General features: G+C 39.8%; 1 protein-coding gene across 1 annotated transcript in view; it reads left to right on the plus strand.

The window, feature by feature from the left end:
- Nucleotides 1-22,580, plus strand: part of IPCEF1 (interaction protein for cytohesin exchange factors 1) — a 37,468-nt gene extending 14,888 nt beyond the window's left edge. Inside the window, exons 6-10 of the mRNA XM_058801487.1 lie at nucleotides 1,567-1,628; nucleotides 4,872-4,960; nucleotides 10,265-10,631; nucleotides 18,337-18,530; nucleotides 22,380-22,580. Of these exons, the coding sequence (XP_058657470.1) occupies nucleotides 1,567-1,628; nucleotides 4,872-4,960; nucleotides 10,265-10,631; nucleotides 18,337-18,530; nucleotides 22,380-22,580 (913 nt within the window). The remainder of the gene's footprint in view (nucleotides 1-1,566; nucleotides 1,629-4,871; nucleotides 4,961-10,264; nucleotides 10,632-18,336; nucleotides 18,531-22,379) is intronic.
- Nucleotides 22,581-23,188: the final 608 nt, after the last annotated feature.

A 23,188-nucleotide genomic window follows, 5' to 3' on the forward strand; every position in this document is an offset into this window, starting at 1 on the left:
GCTCTTATGCCCCTGGAACGATTTTGTTCAAATTCCACTTCTTGATTAAATTTCATTTTGGCTTACAGATAGGTAGCCTAGTGTTAGAGCAGCCTGCTCTATGCTGTACTAACCCCCTACTGCTGCAACTGATGATGTTTTCCTTGGCAAAGTACAAAATACATGCATTTAATACATAAAGTACACGCATACTCACGCATATGTCGAAACAGACTAAAAGACATCTGTTCTCTTGGCTCCAGTCCTGCAAATGCACGTGTGAATGGTTCCACTGAACTCACTGGAGCATTCATGTGTGTCGAGTTCCTGGTGTGCAGAAATGCTTGATGGATCATGACCTTTTGTAACTCTTTGTGCATATATCGACATATGCACATACCTGTACATATATCTCTATTAAATCAACAGTGGATTTATTAACAAAGTCATTTGTTTCACTAATTTATCATGTATTTTCTATTGCCATGCACACATGAAAAGTAAAGTCATGCTGACTAGCTGCATGCATTTAGTTGGCCAGTTGTACATAGTTATTAGTGACTTGTCTGCCCTCATCATTAATGAAGTCCTAGATTTTTTTTAGCAAATCTTTTCCTTGTTAAGGTGGATTTTCATTTAAAAAAAATTTTCGTTAGGATTGGTTGTTAAAAATAATCAATGGACCACTCTTATAGAAATGAAACTTTGTTTTTCTGATTTATTTGTGGCTCTGTTGCTCATACTGAAGTTTAAAAGTGCAGTTACTTTGGTGCTGATCTTACTAGCAAATTCCCTGTTGCTTTAGTAGAACCAAAATAAAAAAAAAAAATGTTTTTTTTCCAGTAATGAATTCCTGCCCTTCATACTTTCTCTATATGGGCCTTGACTTTTAATTGTAAAAGCTTGAGCCTTTTCGGTTGTTAGTTACTTTAAATGTGGATTGATCTGAATGACCTACAGGTAAACATAATATACAAAAAGTATGACTAGGGAATGTTTCTAGCACCAGAAGAATGCAGCCACCAAGGAAGATAAGTGAAAAACACCCCAATTATAGCGTAAACCAACACAGGAAGTGAGACTCACAAAAACCAAAAGTACATAGCAAGTTGAAATATGTGATATGTTATGATCAAAAAGTTTGCTTTCAAGTGGTGCAGACTGTGCAGCGATAATTTTGGCCAGGCCATCAGACATCATCCTCTGAGGCTCCCATGCCTGTTTCTTCATCTCGGGTGAAAGATGACATCTCAACAGCTGGACTAATGCACTGACATGGAGTTACAGCACAAAGACTTTTTCTTTAGCTTACACAAATGTGACTCCAGGGTCATCAGTATGATGACTTTTTTTCAGTATCAAGGGAAAATGTCCCAGGCAACTTATCCTATTCACTGCAGGGAATATTAAAACAGAGGTAACTGATGCCTTTCTAGAAGATTATCTAAGAAATAGAAACTTTGACATTTAGTTGTCAGGCTAATGAAAGCAGATATGGTGATGTAGAAAACAACTGAAAGGAGCAAAATTCAGTCTGAAGAGCATGTGAGTGTCCCTGAATCTGTGTTCCCTCTGTTTCAAACACAGGTGGCTAAGTAAGCTGGGAATGGCTGTAGACCCTCAGGCACCAAACAGGAAGAATGAGGAAGGTATGCTCCTAACTGGTTTCAGTGTGTAGCTACATTGTGTTCTTCACAGTTTTTGCTTGGCCAATTTTTTTTATTTTTGCCAGCTATTTTCTTTCTTTTGAACTGTTATCTTGGGTCTGCCTCCTGCCTGAGCTCAGAGAAACCGCATTGTCACGACACAGAGTAACCACAGGAAAAGAAAAAATGGTGAGAAACAGTGTGAGTGAGACATACTAGGTGATCTTGGGAGAGCTGTGTAACTACTTTCTGGCACTTTGCTGGCTTGCTAAGCCTACCAAGCATGGAGAGGACCAGCTGTGCTGCTCTGGGTTTTGAGCTGGTGAGTTGTGTTACAGGAGCTGTGCTGCAGCATGGCAGCTGCAGGCCCAGGGACACCTTGTGCTCTGCAGACCCATCCCTACTGCGTCCTCCAGTCTGGGGGCTTTCAATAATTGCAATGCTGGGGGATGAGGGGGTGGTACTGCTATTCCGGAGCCTACAACTTGTTTTGGAGCCAAGCCCAAGTTCATTATGGAATGAAAAACTCTATAAGTCCTAAACAATTTATTTACTGTCTTAATTTGCACATCGACCTAATATAACTCTTTGGTAGGAGGATACCAGCACTCAAATCACAAATCTGGGCAGAGGGGCTGGTTTAGAATGAGAAGTGCTCTGAGTAACATTATGTTACCAAACCAGGGAAGGACTCTAACCTGGGGAATATGTGAGGAATATCTGGGCTTTTAAGTCTCCATTTTTAGAATATTGGTACCCAGTGCCCTTTCTGGAATTGCTGAGCTTGTGAAGGAGCTGTCATTATAAAGAAGAAGCTGCTGGTATTTGCAGTTGTATGAACACTGAGGTGATGCAGCCTGTTTTGTCTAAGGAATGAAGTTCCTCTCTGCATCCCTTCTGCTCTACCACAAAATTCAAGATTGTGGTTTATGTCCAGGCTTGGGACATGTCATTACATTATTGATTAATTTGATCTGGCTCCATTTGTGCTCTACTATTAAAAGCAGCTTTGGGGTTGATAAACACTGATGCTGCTGATTTCTGGAGAATTCAGCAAGTCTCATCAGTTTCTTTGTTTTTAGTTCACACTTGTTTCTTGTCAGGAAACTTGTTAACTTCCACACCATCTAATTCTTCCTGCCTGTATCCTGTTTGAAGCCACCTTTATCAAATAACTTTAGGATAAAGGGCTATATTGAATGCTAGGTTTTGTAGCAAGAACTGCAAGATGCTTGTACTGAGGAAGGAAGTCTGCAAATATATTGTCTATCTTTTCATGAAGGGAAGAGTTCAATGGAAAGTAGGAATGGCAAAAAATTTTTACATTAAATCAATTTTTTAAAACCTCCATAAAATGTGACACTGGTGGTATTGGTTGAATCAAGAATTATGAAGCAATAAAAAATGAGTTATTCCACCAATTTTAATATTAAAAACATAAAAATAATCCACTCAATAACCTCTGCAACAGGTTATCTAATAACTTTGCAACAGCATAATATAGCCAATATTTCTTCAGCTTTAAGGACAGTCACCCATTTCCCCCTCAGGAAAAGGCCTTCTGATTCCAGTGTCAAACACCTCCTTTCTTTCCATGCATGTTTTGTCACTGGTGCTCCAGCAGCTGCCTTCAGTGTGGGTGCAGCACCCACTGGTGCCTGGGTGGACACATCCTTACAGAAACATTGCTATGTTTCATTAAAACACTGTCACTACCCACAGTCACTTCTGTTCCTGCTGACCAGTTCCTCCTCTCTGTATCACACAATTCTTCAGAATATTGGCTCTTTTTGTGGCATTTCTTGTGTATTCAGATACTTTCTGTGCATTTTAACACACTCCCCTGTTTAGAGTATCAGAAACAGCTGTTGAGTCTCTTTCAGTTTTTCTGTGTGCCTAAAAGGGGAGCTGTAGAAAGCATAGCTTGTTACTGAATTACTCAAAAAGGCATTAGTAGAGTCTTAGAATTTGATATAGGCCTTATTGCAGCCAGTTTCAGTTCTTTATGCTTAGATGTGCCAGTATATATTTCCAGTAAACGGAACAGCATCTATGCTATTCAAAACCCTACAGTTCTGCAAAGAATACAGGGAGAAAAAAACTCCTTTAAGTTTCTCTTTGTTAATATGTTAGAAAATTCTCTCTCATGCACAAAATTCTTCTCTCTTACAACTTTATTCCCCTCACTCTGTGCTTGTTAACACCCATCCTCCCCCCAGAATCACATGCAGAAAAATAAAGCGTGTGGGTATTAAATAAGTTAATTTTAGATGTAATAATTTCAGGTGACTGTCCAGAGACCATGCTAACAAACTGCTCTCTAGTAGTGTGAGCTCCTGAAGTCAAGCTCTGATGAGGAATCAGAGCTGGACTTAAGCAATCCCTGTTCTCTGGGGCAGAGCTGGACAGAAGCTCTGGGACAGCACAGGCTGCTGAGGTTTGTGGCCAGCAAAGGGCAGCCCTGGATCCCATGGACACCACAGGGGCAGCCTCTGTTCTGTGACCCTTGGCACTCAAGTTGTCCTCATCTGCCTCTGACTTTGTCTTTGCAAACTCCCACGTCCCCAGCTCAGTGGGGACAATGTTTACTATGATCTTGTCCAATGTTTACTATTGCCAGGTCCTGGGCATAAGAACCAGCAACATTCTGCCTCCCTTTTTCTGTGTCTCATTTTATCCATGATTATCACTTCATTTAATCCACCTTTAAACACATTTGTGGAAAATATTTTCACCTGCTACAAGGATAGTTGAAAGAAATAACAGGATGACTGCCTCTGCCACATGTCAATGAGTTCAAACTCCTACGAGTTTGTTACCAAAAAAAAAAAAAAAAAAAAAAAAAAAAAAAAAAAAAAAAAAAAAAAAAAGAGAGAGAGGAGAGAGAGACACAAGTAGGGTTTTCCTTGGGTATTCCTAGAGTACTGTGTTTACTTTTGGTATTACTTCTTCATATGTTCTGCCATGCTGTATAGTGTGTCTACATGAGACACCATAAGTGACACAAGATTCTCACAAGGTTGCTCTATAGTTTCCAAAACATGATATGAACAATCTTTTTATTCCAAAATTGCAGCCCTCCAGCATTACTATAAGACTACAAGTGGATTAGGAGACACTGACTTGTTAAAGTATAGTCCTAAATCCAGAACACCCTACTTGGCGATCTTTGGTTGCCACAGTGCTGCAAAGATTAATATGTTTGTCTAACTCTTTATTTTTGCTCATTTTCCATGTCTACCTCAGAATGCTACAGTGAAAGTGAGCATGACGACCCAGAAATAACAGACATGCCACCTCCACCCTACACAGTCCAGACCCCACCTCCTCCTTCGGTAAGTGTTCCAGTTATTACCTTGTTTATTGTTGCAAGCAGGTTGAAACAAACCCCTCCTGAGGTTGTGGACCTGTAGGAATAACCTAAAACACTGTCTGGACATGTCCCTGCTGTGTTCCTGTGAAACCTTCATGCACAGACTGCCTGCCCCGTGGCAGAGCTCACAGCTGGCACATCCGGCACCACAGGGAGCTGTGCACTGCAAAAGATCAGCTCCTTCCCATTTATCTTGCTCGAGAAAGGAAGGTGTCATTCTACCTCATACACAAGCTCTGTCTTTTCTTTACAAGATTTTTAACACACTGCTATAAGCTGTTTTTTCATACTGTTCTCTCTCTTTTTTTTAATCCATCCTGAAACCTCTCTCTTTTTGTGACCTTAGTAGCATATCTAACAGCTTCATATTTATATATTTGAGTGGGCTGTTTTTAAGACTGCTGAAGCTGAAACTGCTTATGTGGCAGTGAAGTGAAGGGAAAGAGGCCTCTTCACACAGAGATAAAAATTTGTTTTTTTTCTTCTACCTCTGAAAAATAGACTATGAAAAAAGATAATAGACATTCTTCCAAAATCTATGTAGCATATTGTCCCAGAATATTCCTTCCTGCCTCACTTCATTTCATAAATTAAAATAAGCGCTATGAACCCTCATGAGTCTAATCAAGTTGGCTTGCCTAATTATTATCTAGTTCTTGCTCTATTAATCTTGTTTCTATATAATTGTTTTTCCCAGTGATCTCATTGCCCTTAGATGTGATTTAAATGGGTTTTTAAAAAAAATCTTCAAATTTTTAAAAAGTTTTTCCATTTTGTTTTTTTAAGTAAAGAAAGAAAAGTTGTTAATTTGCTATGACAGGTAGCTTCGCTAGTAGGTTTAGGGTGGTTTTTCTTTCCTCTCTTTGCAGCCTTTAAAAGAAAAGTTTAATTTGTAGTAGAAGTCAGGAAGAGCTGTTGCAAGTAGCAGAGGCAATCCCTAGATGTTTGTAACCTGTAAGTTTTCCTGGAGCTAGCAACAGGCATTGGGGCGGCGGTTTTGGAGTAAACAGATTGTTCATATCATGCTTTGGAAACTATAGAGCAGCCTGGTGAGAGTCTTTTGTCACTACATTTTTAATTTTTAAAATTTTTCCCACTAAGATGGAAAGTCAAATTTACTTAATTCTCTGTTTAGAAAAGAGTGATCTGGTTTGGGCTGGTAATAAGGAATCCTGATTCAAGCCTTTCCCTTCCATACCTGAAAGTTAACACTGAGAGGTGTTGCAGTAGTATACTTAGTACTAAATATTCTCATGGCATCTCATGGAAAGGAAGTGTCTGCTGTTGAGGTACAAGTTCCTCTGTGGCACGCTGAAATGACACCCAGTAGCTGGGGTGGAGAGAAAGAAAAGTTGTTAATTTCTGCAAAGCAGGAGCAAATCAGAAATATACAGATGAGCTAGGGAAGCTTGTGCAATCACAGGCATTAATAAGAGGAGATGTAGTGGACAGAGTTGTCTGTTTGGCCATCTCTAATTAGCTCACATAAAGCTGGGAGCACATGTCCCACTGTCACCCACTCACTCCCCTCATTTTCAGTCAGATAAGTCAGCCTTCACTTCTTCATCCCGAAATGTGTGGCGTTTATCACCAGAACAATCCTCCTGGCACGCAGGGGTGTGAGGCACTCACTGCTGTAGAACGTGGTTCTTTATTGCCTGTATTAACTGGAAGGGAAGTGTGACTGAGTGCCTATAAATATCAGAGGAGAGAAGAGCTTTGGCAATATGTCTCCCACAGTTATTCAGGGCTGTGGGTCAGTTAATGGAGCATCTTGAATTTTATACCTCAGTGGCTTGCCTTCAGGAGATGTAGATGTGTTTTCCGTCTGCTCGCCTCTGAGTGAGTGCCTGCATTTTTCCAGATGAAGAGTTTTAAACAGGTGCTGGTTTTAGTTTTCTGTTTTTCTGGTTTCCTGCAGCCTGTTGGTCTGTTGCTGCAGAGGCCATCTCCAGTTGTCTCCTTCCCATATGCTCCTCTGGAGTGCTGGCCTCCACATTTTGGCAGGGAACATGTGGGAGGAAGGCAGTGGTGCAGATGCTGAGGGATACTGCTTTCTCAAGCTTTCCCTTAAAGGGAATCTTCCCTTCAGCCTTTGCCTTTGTCAGCTGATTCCCCAATTCTTCCTATCCCTTAAAATCCCTTTCCTTGTGGACAAAGGAGTCGTCCTTTCACGCATTTGGCCACTCCATTTGCTGTGGGTCTGCCCCATGCTCAGCTTTCTTACATAGTTAGTAGAAATAGCTCTGTTTGACTGCAAGTCAGTGTCTTCTTTTAAATACAATATTTAATACCCCTTAAAACTTCTGGGCAAGGTCTGAAACAAGAAAAACACTGGAAGGATTGAGAAAGCTCAACTTCCACTAAAAACTCAATTCTAGGTTTACAGCCTGTGGCTGTCTCAGGGAAGGCTGGTTAAACACAGCTCTCTGCTGGTTTTTTTGTTGCAGAGTTCTTGAACCAAGCTGTGAAGTCTCAAAAATGTGGTGGATTTGGGTTCATATTCTGTGGGTGCAGCACTTGGCCTACTTCAGTTTTCTCAGATTGCTACTCGAAGTGACACTTATCCTGTCAACTCAGCTCAGTGTCAAGAATGCTACAGGCACTGACTGGAGTTAATGTATTTTTATTATTTTAAGCAGAAAGGCCTCCAAACTTCTTGACATCAACTCCAAACCAAAAACAATTATTCTGGAAACTCATAGAAACCCAGGTGTAGGCTCTGTTACATTTTTTTAGAGCAGCAAACATTTTGCTGTACTTCTAGAGCCAAGTTTGTACTTGCTGTTCTATTCTCTGCTGGCTCAAACCATTTTGAAATTTGCAGAAGAAAAAAGTAGTGATCATGAGGTTCCATGTGTATGCATGAATTTGGGTACTGTGGAGGAAAAAGTAAGTGAGGAACAAATTATTATAACATCTGTAGGACAAAAGTTAAACTGACCACCTGCATTGTCCACATGTGAATGCATACACAGTTAAAAAAATCAGCAGATTTTATTAAGACAATAAATTGCAGCAGCAGCCAAAAATGCAGTTGAAGATTTTCATGGTCATAATTTTTCTCTAAAAAATATCTAGAGATTCATTAAACTCCAGTGAAATCCTTATGATCTACTTTTTAAAACATCCTCAAATGGAAATTTGTTATACGGATGATTGCAAAACTTCCAGAGGAGTCATTCAAATAAGTTAGGTAAACATTTGTCATGCCAAAGAAAAAAACAAAACACAATACATATGCAGACCAAAAGAAACACCTTCTGGCAGTCATATTTATTCTTACTCATATTTTTTAATTAACACACAATGAAAATGAAAATAAAAACATATTCCCCTCAGTGAGGCACAACCTTCATTTCAATAACACTTTTTTTTTTGTATAGGCAAATGCCAGAAAAATAGAGGTGAGATCTACTATCTTCCTTTTCCAACTTTGAACAACTGAAATTAGACCATCTGCAACATGTGGGCAAGAGTTCTTACTGTTACGTTGTTCTGCTTGACTTTATAAATGCTTCAACAATTTGTCTTTGTGGTAGGAACTCTTAGATGAAATGCTTCGTATCACCTGTGTTCCCAAGGGCATTTTTAGAACTCCTAGTTTAATACAGCATCTCCTCATCCTTTGCTTGAGGATGCATATGTGAAGGTTTCTATTTTAGAAACAAAACCACACCTGAAACACAGTGTTGTGCTTTTCACAGGGGAATATAAATGTCTGGGTCCTGCAGTGTTTGGCATAGTCTTATAGGAATCATGAAAGGATCAGAAAACACACCTTATGAGGAATGGCTGAGAGAGCTGGGTTTGCTCAATCTCAAGAAGAGGGGGCTCAGGGGAGACCTCATTGCCCTCTGCAATTCCCTGAAGGGAGGTTGTAGCCAGGTGGGGGCCATGCCTACAGTGACAGCACTGGAGGAAGTGGCCTAAAGTTGGGACAGGGAAGATTCAGATTAGATATAAGACAAATATTTTTCACCATTAGGTTGGTCAGGGATTGGAATAGGTTACTCAGGGAGGTGGTGAAGTCACCATCTCTGGAAGTGTTCAAGAGGGATCCGAATCCAGTGTTGGATGATGTGGTTTAGGGGCTGCAGTGGAAGTGCTGGGTGCTTGGCTGGACTGGATGAACTTGAGAGCCCCTTCCAACCTTGACAATTCTATGATATTATGAATGGCTTAAAAAATTAACAAAAGTGAAGAAGCTGCTATAAACAAATAGTGCCCACAGTCTGATATAGGTCCTCCTCATCCTCTGAATTGACTCCTTGTTACATGATGCAACTGCATTAGAAGAACAGGAAGGCTTTGCTGTTTTTAATATGAGAAGGAATTAGTATACATTACAGTATACAACACTGAATTGAGGAGTTTAAAAATAATAATAAAAAAATTGTTACTCTTGGCTTGGTTTATTTGAATAAAACTTATTTCTGGTTTACTTTATAAATAGGTATTCCAGGCTAGCCCCTTTACCGTGTTTTCAGCTTTTCCAGGTTTGCCTAGCCACAACTTCTCAGTAAGTTTCAATATTTTCAGTCTAGTTCTCATCTGTTTTAATCCTTACACAGATCTATTTTACATAAATATTGAGGACAGAAACTTGTGGTCCATCAAGTCTGGTATTCCAATGCTGCCATTGGCCAGTAGGAGATGATATGCAGAAGGGGTAAATTTCTGCAGTAGCAAATCTGGCTTTCATATCATGATGATCTCACCACAATTTCTGATAGTTTCTGCTAAGCCTTCTTGCTCTGGTGAATGATTATGCCTTGAATGGACTAGGAAAAATACTTTACTGTACTTCAGTGCTTGAGACCCTTTCTGTCTATCCCTGATTATTGCATTGGTGGAACTGTTGAGTGCTTCGTGTTCAATGGCTAATTTGGAGTTTTTCTTCTTCACTCTTGATTTGGCCAATAAAGTGAAGACAAATCAAAGAAAGAAGGTGAGTGTGAGACCTACCACAGGGGGCTACATTCAACATAATAGTTTTCCTTGGTCATTGTTTCTAGGCACTGTCAGGTTCATACCTCTTTTGCCTTTGGCTTCCTGGTGGCTTGGTTTCTGAAGTTACTGCTCTGTAGGAGACTAATTCCCACACCACTGGTTTGTTTGGATGAATAAGTAACCGGATTACATCAATTTTTGGTCATTCAGCATTTCAACAGCATATCTATACATCATGTAGAACCTAGAAAGAGGAGAAATTTGTAAATAATTTTTCTTTATTCTCTTTTTTTCTTTTGTTTCTGGAAAACAGGATCAGCAGCAGTCATCATTCACCTCAACTCTATCAAGTGAAGCATCTTGCTCTCTCTCCTCTCCTGAAAGCACTTTCAATTCCCAAGAATCATCGTCTTCCTTGACATCCAAAGTGGTTTATTCCGAGAGGCAGTCCTGGCTTGACCTGGTGAACAGCTCTGCCACGGAAGAGGGTGATCAGCCTTTAACGTTCTGCGTACAGATCCATTCTGACGAGGCGCCACAAGTGGTCTGTGCGGATGCAGCAGAAAGCCAGGAAGTGCAGCTTTCCCAAGCCAATGGTGGATCCCAAACCTCTTACCTAAGTGCAGATACACACTGTCTAGCTGTGCCAGATGCAGCAGGACAGCGATCACCAGCCAGAGGTGAGCAAATGAGAGAGGAGATTTTTGTTGCAGAGCCGTACAATGGAAGAGTTCCAGGTTTCCTTAACTTCCTTCCCCCTTCCTTCCTCTATATTCCTCACTGAAGAGTTTTCCAGGGGCACATCATTTATAACATTTAAATTATTGCACATTAAATATATAACTTAGTATCTGGTTTGCAACTTTTCTCAAATTGTATCTATATGTTAGACCATAACCTCTGTGTATAAATTTAGCATAGACGTAATTTTATTAACAGCCTTTATTTCAGTGCAGATGTCTTTTATTAGTTAGAATTGAATCAAAACGTTAACAAAGTGTGTCACAGAATGGATGCTGTAACAAAACTGTAATATGTAGGGAACGGTGAACATAGGGTTAAGTCAGTTCAATTTTACAAATCTGTGCTGCTGCATTTACTCAAAGTACATAGTCCCTATTTGCTTCATTAAGCTTCATTGTAATCAAGAGACAACAACTGAAATCCTGAATCAGAAAGTCTATTAAGACTGGATTTTGTTTAAGCAAATAGGTGTCCGCACAGTATCCTCCTACTGAAATGTACTGCTAATTGAAAAAGGTGGTGTGGTTCCAGAATTTGGTTGAATTGTACTGTTTGTAACTCTCCTGTGTAACGAGGAAATATCTCCTGCCTTTTGAGCAAAGCTTCTTCTTCCTGAGTTAAAAGCAGTTGAAGCCTAAGAGTTGTTCCTGGCATACAGTTCTGAGTAGAGGAGTAATACATAAGGGAACAACAACATTCCTGTGCCTCAGCTCTTCCCATTATTCCAAATCCTTGTAAAGATTTGAAATGACTACTCTGTTGCTGAAAGAGAAGGGTTGTCTCAGCACAATGGAAAAGAAAGGTGCATCTAAAAGCTTAGGCTGAAAATAATGCAGTGGTGAAAAGAAACAACATTGGAGTTGTTGGGAAATCAGGGCATTTCTCTGTAGGTGAACCTGATACTGAAAGATGATACTATGAGACACATTAGTTACCTTGTCAGTCTTCCTATGTTTTACAAATATTGACTCTTAAAAAGCTGGCACCCCTTTATGTAGTCATACCTTTCCTGATTTTACACACACACACACACACACACACAAAAAAAAGGACATTAGGAAAAGTAAAGTTTTCATCAAAAGTGAAAATTAACTCAGTGTTTTCTGCTCACCTACCTTATCCATTCTGTAGGCTTCTCTGCTAGAAAATTCTGCAGCAATAAAGAGCAGAAAAAATTAAAATCCAGAGTGAGCATATGTGCTGTTTCTATGCATTGGAAAAGAGTGCTGTGCTTTGAGTTACTGTGGAATCTACTTCCCCTAATTCTGGCTTTTCAAGTTGTGAAAAAGTCTATGAGAAAGTCATAGAAATGACTATGACTTTCTAATGAAAAAGTCACAAAGACATATAAAATATATTTTACCTTATGAGTGAAATTTGATAAAGTCATGTCTTTGGAAAACATCATTAGGGATATTCAAGTAGATTGTTGGAATGTAGGTAATAAATGGCATAGTGGCTTATAGATCCTGTTGATAAAGATTCAGTGGTTGCTCTTCAGAAATCTAAACTTTTGCCTAGAATATACTCCTCTGGTATTGTCAGAAATCCTGCAATAATGTGTAGGTTATTGCTTTCCATTGTAATGTAAGTGTGACAAATACTTTTATGTCAGAGAATGTGCATGACACATTCATAATCACTTAAAGTGTAGTTTGATCATAGGCTCAATCATACTAACCAATTAAATGGGATTAAAATGTAAATCAAGGCATATTTTTGTATACTCCTGCAGTGGGCAAGATGGTTTAATTTTGATAAGGTTATTCCTGGGGAAATGAATGCTTCTGTTGCTCACTGCTTAGCTGATAGGCAGCCCTGATGGCAGAGCACAGAACATTTCCACCTGAGCCACAGTGGTGATCACTGACAGAATTTCAGGAATAGATCATTTCCCCAAGACAGTCACTATGGAAACTGTATCACCTATCACCTCACTAGTTCTCGTCTGCATCATGACCCATTGCTGACCAAGCAAACGTACACCAGACACAGGTCTGTCTTTCCTTTATCAGTCGGCATATTATGGGCTGGATGTGGAGAGTGCTGCTGTGCGGGGCCCTTCCCTGCAATGGTCGCTGAAAACATTAAGGAAATATTTTGCAAGGAGATTAAGATACTTCAATTTGAGCATGAAGTAGGAAAAGAAGGATTAATGTAAAATAACATTTCTGTTCCAAATGAAAGTTATCAAAAAGGATGCAATTCTGGCTCTGTGGCTCATCCCCCAAGAATTTCCCTCTCCAACTAGTTGATAAGCATGTGCATAAATACTGTGAGATGAATTCAAGTTGTTGAGTAAAATCTAGCTGCAAATTCTCCTGATTTGCAAAAACTGGTAAGAGTACCCTTGTTATCTGATGCAAAACAAGAAGGCATACTTCAGTGCAGTGGGCATTATTTGCTTTAAAATGCTTCTGAATAGTGTGTTTCTAACATGTTTCAGTCATGAGTGTGCGTCCAGGAGGAGACAAGTCTGTCTTTTGTCCACATTTGTCCTGAAAGCACATATTCCCTGTGTGTAAAGATGGCCCTGCTATCATCAGAACAGCTATGTTCTTAGTCTTTGATCCCAGTCCCCCACAGTACCTACAGGTGTGTCTCTCTGTTTCTCCTGGTGAGGATAAAAAACCCTGCCACACTGTTTTCTGGCCACATTCTTCAAGGTAAAGCCACAAGTTGAATTTTTGGTTGTAGCTGATAAGAGCCTAGAGTTGAGGTGAAAATTTTCTAGAACTGAAGAGATCTTTTGCTGGGCAAAGTCTAGAAATGGAGACCAATGTGAGAAAAGTTGGTACCTAAAGGAAGAAAGAGTAGCTGTGGTTTTGTGGGAAGAGCTTACCATGAAAAAGTACAAAAACAGTGAAGAAACCTTAGTGATGAGTTAAGCAATGGAAGAAACATTTTCCAGAAATAAATGAATGAATCTCCATAAGAAAAGCTACAGATTCAACTAAATGCTGATGGATTATTTTTTCTACAGAAATTATTTAATGAACTCTGCTAAGCAACTCTGAGTGTCTGGTGCAAGGAGCCATAACATTTGATATCTTTAACAATCTTTCCAACCACTCTTAGTGGCGTTATGAGCATTGTCAGCATTTCTTCTCTGCACCAGTTACTGGGGAGATGTTACATACCAGAGAGTGAAACAAAGAAGGGGAGTTTATCGGTTTTCTCTTTTGAAAGGAGACCAGCATTAGGCATCCATTTGCTTTTTGGAAATATTTAAAACTTTGGTGATGCATCTTGCTACATGCAGAGTGACAATGGATTCTAAGCTGCCTGTGATGCAAAGAAATTGAAAGGTAAACAAGAAACAGCTGAGAATACAAGCAGCTGTCACTACGTGCACTGTATCCAGGAGCTGGCCTTGGCCCCTCCAGGATGGCTGGACACACTCTCCATCCTTTTTATTTCTTCTGGCAACCACTGGAAGAAAAAGTATATGACCCTGACACACCACCATTATGATCAAAAACCACAACAGCTAAAGGAAGCCACAGGAACTAAGAGGTTTTATAAGAAAATGGAATGTGTGTTCCTGTTTAGTTAGGTATCTACTACTATAGCAGTAAAATCCTTCTTCCCTGCATTTTCTGAGGGTTTCATGATCGTATGAAGTTGATGTACCTTGGCAAGACATTCCTATTTTACCACTTCTGGTTCATTTTACCTTAGCTCACAGTAGCTGTGGAAGATCTGGTGTGTGCTGATATTTTCAAACCTGGACAGCTGTTCAAATACCTCTTGGATTTTATCTGGGTTGGTTTTGTGGGAAGGAGTTGGTTAAATAGGAGCTGGATTTATTTAATTCCTTCTGTTCTCACCACTGACATCCTCTTCCTCTCTGGAGTCTGCCTGTGCCAGTAATAGCCAGAACAGATCCTCTGGTGTGCTCTGGCCCCTTTGTTCCTTCTGCAAAAGTTATAGAGAATAGCTGGATCGTGGCTGAGACTAGATGAGAAATGTGCTTATGGGGAGAACAACTATGTAGAGAAACAACTTGAATAATTATTTTTTCTCATCAAAAAAGCTTTAGAAATCACAGTGAAAACTATGGTGCTATGGTTTTCTGAACCCTCTGAAAAAGAGATACTTATTTATGTTGTTTCCAGTTCAGTTTATTAAAATTCCACCCTGCACTGCTGAGTCCACTGTACTGTTAGACAACAGCATCTAATTGTGGTAACATAGTTTCCTGAATATTTTTTTCCAATCTTTCCTCCCTTAGTTCTGCATTTACCAGTGAGGAGTTTGCCTGAGTTATGCTCACCTAACTGAATTTTTTTCTGTATTTTCTGTTCCATAATTATGTGGGAAATGAGATTTCCCTGAGGTGACTTCATATTCCCATCAAAAAGTCTAGTACCACTGTGGAGAAGGGCTTGGGGGTGGATAGGTAGGGAAGGGCAAAAATCACCTGTGACTTTTTGCCTCTGCTCTTTTCAGCCTTGGGTCTATGTGTTCTCTTGACTGGTGTAAAAAATTTTAGCAGAATCAGAAAAAGAGGTGCTGGCAAAGCTACAAGATGCTCATAAGAGTAGCGAGAACAGGAGGAAGAAGCAGAGATTTTTTTTCCCTGGGATTAATACACAACTGGGGGTCTGTGAGATCTCAGTTACAGAATGGGAGAACAAATATTTACATTTCGGATAAATTTAGTCAGATGTGTTCTGTTGGAGGCGGTTTTCAATGCAAAATGCTCTTTTTGCCAAACATTTCATATTTCTTTATCTTTACTACTGGGAAACAATCAACATTGTTTTTCACAGCTGCTTTTTGAAAGTTCTGGATAATTTCACTTATGGAGGCTTAAAGAGCATTAAAGTTGAGATTTCAGACAGGCTCCTGTACTGATGCTCCAAGATGGGGAGTCTCAAAATATTAATGTCTCCAGCCTCTGGCAAGTTGGCTGACAGGAGGGCTGAAGCTGAAAATTGAGGAGGTGAAGAATAGGCATGTTGGGCCTCTGGGAGGTTGTTCTTGTCTGTTATACCTCCAGTTAGAAGGAAATTCCAGATAAATGGCATCAAGCCTCAGAATTGTGTTTTAGCTCCCCTAAATCAGAATTTTTCAGTTCCTCCATTACCTCTCCCCCTTTCAGATTTACAGCATCAATCTAATGCATTCAGTGGCAGCTTCAAGCTTGCAAAATGTGGGCTTTTTCTGAGCTTGGCTCAGGGGTGCTCAGGATGCTGAAGGTAAAATTCCAGATAGGTAACAGATAGTCTGGCCTCAGTTTATAGAGGTTTGTTGGCAGACATATTCTTTGTCAACAGCAGCAGTGTTCTACACAAATGCACAATATTAGGATACTCTCTTATTTTTTAGCAGTAGTTGAAATTAATCAAGGATGGTGACAAAAGTGCTGTGTAACTCATACCTGGCTCTACACAACCTGTAAGTTCCACTAACCCTTGCTTTTCAGCAGTTTGTTCAAATTCCATTTAGTTCTTTATCTATCTGATATGAAGAATCTGACATGGTCCCTTCCCTTTGAAATCATCTGACCCTGATTAATCTCTTGGAGGATGAGAATGGTGGAAGAATAAGAAATAGGAAAAGAATTTCAGGTAGAAGTCTTGAAAGTGTGCAGAAGCTGAGTACACTTTGCTGGGCAAGTGCATCATGTATGAGCCTTCTCCTGTGCTTTTCTCCCTTTGGCTCCATCTTCTTCTGTGCTGAATGCTACTTTACTCCTGACAGTTTCCCACAAGTGCATGGAAGATATCAGATTGTTTTGCATGAAAGAAGAGTGTTCAGTGAGGGTGAATTTTTCTCAGTCTTTCTGCTTTGTAACCCTCTTAGGATACTGAGAAAGTTCATGAGTTTGCCTCAAAAGGTGTCTGGAGCAGGGACCTTAAGTCTGCTGTGGGTTGACTTTATCTAAGAGTGGCTGAGCAGGACTGAAGCAACTTTCTCCCCTTCTTACAGTCTTGGATAGTTGATAAAGATCAATTTATCTCTCAAAGTATTACTGTGCACAGTCCTGATGGGTGATGTCTACAGCAGAGTTGAGGCAGTCCTGTGCAGAAGCTGGCTAATGAAACAAACAGCTGTTTCATCCCAAGAAAGCAGGCAGGAAACTAGTTATTGCAAGCCTCATGGCATGTGCCAACAGCTTTCAGGAAATACTATTGCCGTGTATTATGCCTTACACTTCCATTTTTTTTTCTGTTTCCTGCAGCTTGTTAAATATACAACAGCTCTCCTTTCCTCCCCCAGCAATGTACCAATGTTGGAAGTTATATTTAGTTTTAGTTAAGTTACAGTAGGCTTTTTATAATCACACAGTAGTGAAGAATAGGCCAGAAACACGGTGAAGGCAAATATTTGCAGCATATCAAAAACCTTTCTCGTAACCTAAATATTTAGAAAGAACAGAGATGTAGGAGGATGCTGTACTTTATAAAACATGGAAAAGATAAGAAGCAGCCTCCTTAGCAAGCTGACATATTGCAGCAGTCTTTTCACAGCAGCATGACTGAGCAGAAGGACTTGTTCCTTTTGTTGTGAATATATTTGCTGACTGCAGATGATTTAGAAAAGTAAATGTTTAACTTTAAAAGAAAAAAGTGCCCAGCCAGTTCAATGGGAATAGGAAGGACTGCAGTTGAGAAGAACCAACACCACTACCCCCAGTGACATAAAACCAAGTGTTATCCAAAGTGGATCTTGAGGGATTCATTAGCACCCTGAAAACAACAATAACTGTAAGACTTTCCTGTAGAAATCACTGAAGCTGTGTGGACTGAAGGACAAGAAGTGAACTGTGCAGTCTGTTGCTAAAAATGTCCTTCTGCTGAAACGCCCCTACATATGCCCAGCACATTTTTCATTTCCGTCTGTTCATTTTAAAGTTTTTTTATTCTGAGAAATGCCTTTGCTTAAATTATCTTCTTATTTTATGCCATTCTTGGTTGTTTATTCAATTTTCCTTTAGTGTACTCTCTGTCTTAGAAGATGGTCCTGCAGCTTGGGAGCCAACAGAATAATTAAGGTGGAGATAATCAAGGCTTTGTTGTAAGGCTTTATAAGCAAATTCTCTGCTGCAATCTGTGAAACTCAGGGGCAAGACATTGGATATCGCAAGGGTTTTTGCTTTAATCTGTTTTCTAGGGACCTTCTCTTGGGGCTCCTGAAATGTTTCTATGTTTCTTTTAATTGCTCATTTTTTGAAACTCTGTTTTCAATAATTACCAAAACCTGGTGATGAATCAGCACACCAAAGAGAATTTGCCCTGAAAGTTGCCAGGTAGAAGCATAATTCGCTGTGAGTAGCATGCAGGGTGGGATGAATGGGTGTAGATGCTATCAGAGTTGTTTCATTCAAACATAGGGCTACTGACAGTTCAAAGTCTGTGATATATCCAGAGCATTAAAACAGCATTCTACTAGTGGAGATACTGCTCACATCTGTTTGGATCATCACCTGATTCTTAGCAACGTGTGAGTTTGGAAGTATGTCTTTCTCATAGGCATTATTACCCTAGAAATTACCCTAATTTCCCTTAGTTTTAACTCTAATACAATTATTTTTTGAGTTGGTTAAGAGCCTTCCTAACAGCTGAACATAACTTTTCTGTTATCTGCTGATACATTCACGTTCTCATGCCCAATTTATTCTTTTCTTTGCAGACCAGGAAAAGTGTGATGATGATGATGAGATGGAGCGACTTTACAAGTCATTGGAACAAGCAAGCCTGTCTCCCATCGGTGATCGTCGACTGTCAACTAAGAAGGAGCTTAGGAAGTCATTTATCAAGCGCAGCAAAAACCCCTCCATTAATGAGAAACTCCACAAAATTCGAATGCTGAACAGTACATTAAAGGTGAGTTTGCAGGTCGTGCCAAGGAAAAGCTTGAGAGGAAAAAACAGTTTGGCTGAAAAAGAAGCAGAACAGACTTCAGCTAAACAGTAATTATGTATTTACTGAAAGCCCCAGAGAATTTTGTTAAAATTTGGAATTCTTTTTTTCTGCTTCATTGTGAACACTGATCTGTGTTATGTTGTTCAGCTTGAACTGGAAGCAGAGGCAATAGCTCAGGAGGGACTCCTCTTACAGAAGTTCCAGCCCATTTGGAAAATTTAATAAAGAAAACTCTTAGTTAACTGGAAAACTTGCTAGCTCAGCTAAATGCACTAAACAGGGGAGCCTTAAAAAAGGAAGAGCAGACAAAGTACATTGATGATAAAGGACATGAAAATGACCCTAAGCCAAAAAAAGTTTTCCTTATGTGATTATCTGAGAATGTACAGGATGTGCCAAAGCTATTGTAAAGACCTCCTGTAACTAAAATATTTCTAATAACAAAAGCATCCTGCTTTTATGTTGGAAATATATCACAAACTGGAGGGGTACAGGGGTTCAGGAGACGTTCCATGAAAGGGCCAGTAAATCTGTCTGGAATGTGGGAATTTATGAAGCAGTTTACTTGCCAGCATCAAGTGTCACGGGATTTCAAAGCCTGCTTCTGAATGGTACTGAGGGAAAATAAAGCTTAACGACAGCATTTGTATTGTAAGGAGAAGACAGAATAAATGCAAACTTGGGGCTTCACTTGTTTCTTTTTGTATGCATTAGAAGCAGGAATTGAGTATCTTGTTTCAAATGCATGTATTTGGCCTCAGGTACTGTAAGCTGGAGAAATGCATGTAGAATGGTTGGACTTGATGATCCTAGAGGTCTTTTCCAACCTCAGCAGTTCTGTGATTCTAAAAACTTATCCTGCCAGCACAATCATTGGTTTATTAGTTGCAATGGAAGGCTTGGCTTTGGCGCCTCAGCCTGTATTGAAATTCCTGAAAAGTAAAGGCAATTGGGAAGAGAGGCATCCTTCTTGGCTCTGTATGAGACCTGGTGAAGTCTCTTCTTAGTATCAATGGGTTTTCAGAGATGTGGCAGTGGCTACAGAAGTATTCATTTGCATCAGCACTAAAGTGAGTCCCCCACATAGCTGAAAGTTGGTTTAAAAAGTGTGTCCACTTCCTACATACAGAAACATTCCAAAAAGTTTTCCCTGCCAGGGCCCTCACTAATAAATCTAAGAACCAGTTAGTGCAAAATGGAGTTGTATTTTGTGGGACAGTCACTTTCATTAGTATGGAGCTGAATGGAAGCCTTAATGTCAGACATGAGCAAGGAGGACAACGGGGTGCATTGATTTAGCATGGGAGTATTATATAAGTTGTGATTAACTCAGGCTTGTCCTACACTTGTATTTATTATGCAAAAATAAGTTTTGGAGTGTTCATAACATATCAAATACGTTGATCTCTTTGGGTTTTTGGCTTTTTTTTCTCTTTTTGTGTTTTTTTTTGTTTTTTTTTTTTTTTTTGTTTGTTTGTTTTTTTTTTTGCTTTCTTCAAACTAAGAATCTGGAGTATTTACAAGACAAATAAAAAAAGCACAGACATTTTCTCATAGACACAAACACACAAACAGAGTTCTCTACACAGCAGTATTTAAGTTAGCCTGTCTGAAAGTCAAGTGCCTGCAGTGGGAAAGTGCCATATTAATTACATCAGTGGAATTATGTGCTTTTAAAGTCAATTTTCTTAATGTATAATGCAAGACATAAGATAATTAGAAATGATCTACTGGAAATTTAAAAATCAGGAGTTTTAGATCCATATGTATGCTGCTTTAATTAAAACCCTATTAGTTTGAGAAGTGATTTATGCAAGTCTCAATGCAATTTTAATTTTAGACTTTTGACTCCACATATTTAACAACAGATTAATGTTGCTGCCACAATATATCATTAACAAAACATGCTTTGAATACTTTGGAAGAGAGGGAAGCTATGTGCAAATGCATCACAGTCTTAGTGAATGTGGGAAATAATTTTAGTGCTACAGGAGAAACTCCATGGCATGACTTTTTGCTGCAAGTTTGTCCAGTAGAAATACTTCTCTTCCTTCCACCTCCTTATCTCCTTTCTTCTTCTCTTAAGCTAACTGCACATATCCCTGCATCAGTGCTACAAGTCTTCTTAAAAGGGTCTTGAGGGTAGGATGTGTGTAAAACACAGTTGAATGAGCTTTTGGGTTTGAAAAGCAGCTAAGGCATGACAGGAGTTGGAGCAGTTGAAGTTTCATTAGATAAGTAGTGGGATATGGATACAAAAACAGCTGATGGCTGCCATCAGAAGGTGAAATCAGTGTGTGGGAGTATTTTCAAGGTGTTTTCAAGGCAGCCACCAACACAGGGTGTCCTTGGGTATGATGAATGGGTGGTAGCAGGAGAAGATGGTTAGAACTATCCATTGCTTTCACACACAGACTGGAGTGAGGGAGTCCAGCAGAAGTAGCCAAGTTTTGTTAGTGCAGCATGGTGCCTCCATTAATAAATTATACTGTCACCCTGATTTTTTAAGATTTTCTAAGCCTTCTATGTTTACATTCTTGTAACGAACTTTCTCACACACTTTCTGTAAATAACCCATTGTTTTGCATTATTTTATGGAGGAAGAGAAATTTGATAGACTGTTGGGGTTTGTCCAGCGTCATTGGAGAGGTAGCACTTTTACCCTCCAATCCACTGTCACTTTTAGAAAACTATAAATATTACAGTCAGATAATAAACTTCCCTTTTCTTCACCTTGAGAGCAGCAGTGTGTATGCTTGTGTTGTTTCGTGTCCTATAGTGACATTTACCTGCTCTCTGGGTCTTCTCTATTCTGTGGTCCCTGGATAGGCAGTATGGGCTGGAAAAACAAAGTGGTTTTTTTATGCCACAACATGAGGACATCAAAGAACATCAGTGTGTGAAAGGAGGGTGTAGTGAAGACAGAGCCAGGCTATTTTCAGTGGTGCCCAGTGACAGGACCAGAAGTGAGGGCTCAAACTGAAACACAGGTTTCCCCTGGATAGCAAGAAACACTGTGAAGGAGACCAAGCACAGGTTGTCCAGGGAAGCTGTAGAGTCTCTATCTTTGGAGATATTCAAGAGTCATCTGCACACAGTCCTAGGCAGCCTGCAGTAGGTGGCTCTGTCTGAGGAAGGGTTTTGGCCCAAATGACTCCCAGAGATCCCTTGCAAGCTCAACCATTCTGTAGTTCTGTGACATGCACAGTCTCAGTGTCCCTGCATCAGTCACTGCCCGCACCTTACAAGTGAACCAGGGTGCCTGCAATATATGGTCTGAGCTGCTCTCGCCTAAAAGTAGATGCCAGATTTATTAGCAGTAGCTGGTGGTAGATGGCAGACACAGGTATTGTAGCCACTCTACTGCCAGTGCACAAATTATATCCAAAATTATGGTCAGTGCAGGTCCCAGAGAAGAGAAATTTATTACATGGAATGAGTGTTTTTGAAAAAGTTAGAACTGCTGTGAATTACAGAAATAAATGCTGTTGTGTCTCGTTTCATGCAAGCACTGTCTTGTTGAGAGACAGAATAACAGTGTGCAATTTTCACATGAATCTTCTCTCATCAAGTTTTGCTAAGAAGCCTATAAAAAAATCTAGATGAAATCATAATTTGCCGTTAACTGGGAAGAATTTTTACTGCAGACATAACTTTGATGACCTACACTCTAAAAATGGGAACAAGCTGCCAGGAGGATGGGTAATTGGCCATCTCCTTGTGACATGAGTTTAACATTCCCAGAGTGTTTTTGTTAGGGACAATTGTCTTGACATTTTCTGTGGAAATAACCACTTGTTCTCTTCCTAGTGTAAGGAACATGACCTGGCCACAATTAACCAGTTGCTAGAGGACCCAAAGCTGACAGCGGTGAAGTACAGAGAGTGGAGGAGCACAAACATCATGCTGGTCCAAGATATTTATCAGCAGCAGGAGGTCCAGGACACATCCACAGAGAATAGTGAAGAGCAAGAAATGACTCCACAGCCAGTCACTGAAAGTGCTATTTGATCAAGGGCACACGACAAGATTTTTCTGCACGGGTCTTCATGTACAAGCGATTTAAGCTGCTGTATCTTGAGGTTTGTTTTTCACAAGTGTGCTTAAAAGGAAAACAACCTAGTCTCCAAAGTTTTAAATGTTCTTGCAGAGCTCATTTAATGTCAAATGGGCAAGTTCCCCAAACTTGCCCAAGTTGCCCAAAAATCACGCCTGAATGTGGCCTGCATACGTAAGAAGACTATTTAACAAAGCAGCAAAGAAACAGTTTTCAGTTTTTGGAGAAGAAAATTATAAGTGTCTAGCTCCTGAAGGATGCAGAACTATGTAATATCTAGTGTATAAATATGAGATCCTTGGGATTGTTTTAACCATACACCTTTCCTTGAAATGAAGCTAAACTGATCCCAACATGATGTAGCCTACTCTACCTTTTTATCCTTTATGGTAACCTGACGTATTAGTTTTCATCTCTGTACCCATTTGCTTTCACCACTCAACTACTTTAAATGGAGACAAATGGAAGAGCAATTGTGCATGAGTTGATACTGTTGACAGCTGCCAGGCACCCAGTTTGGGCTCTGCCTGATGTTTTATGAGTTTCAAATTTATTTATGGTC

The sequence above is a fragment of the Ammospiza caudacuta genome, chromosome 3, assembly GCF_027887145.1.
Source record: "Ammospiza caudacuta isolate bAmmCau1 chromosome 3, bAmmCau1.pri, whole genome shotgun sequence".
Classification (NCBI taxonomy): domain Eukaryota; kingdom Metazoa; phylum Chordata; class Aves; order Passeriformes; family Passerellidae; genus Ammospiza; species Ammospiza caudacuta.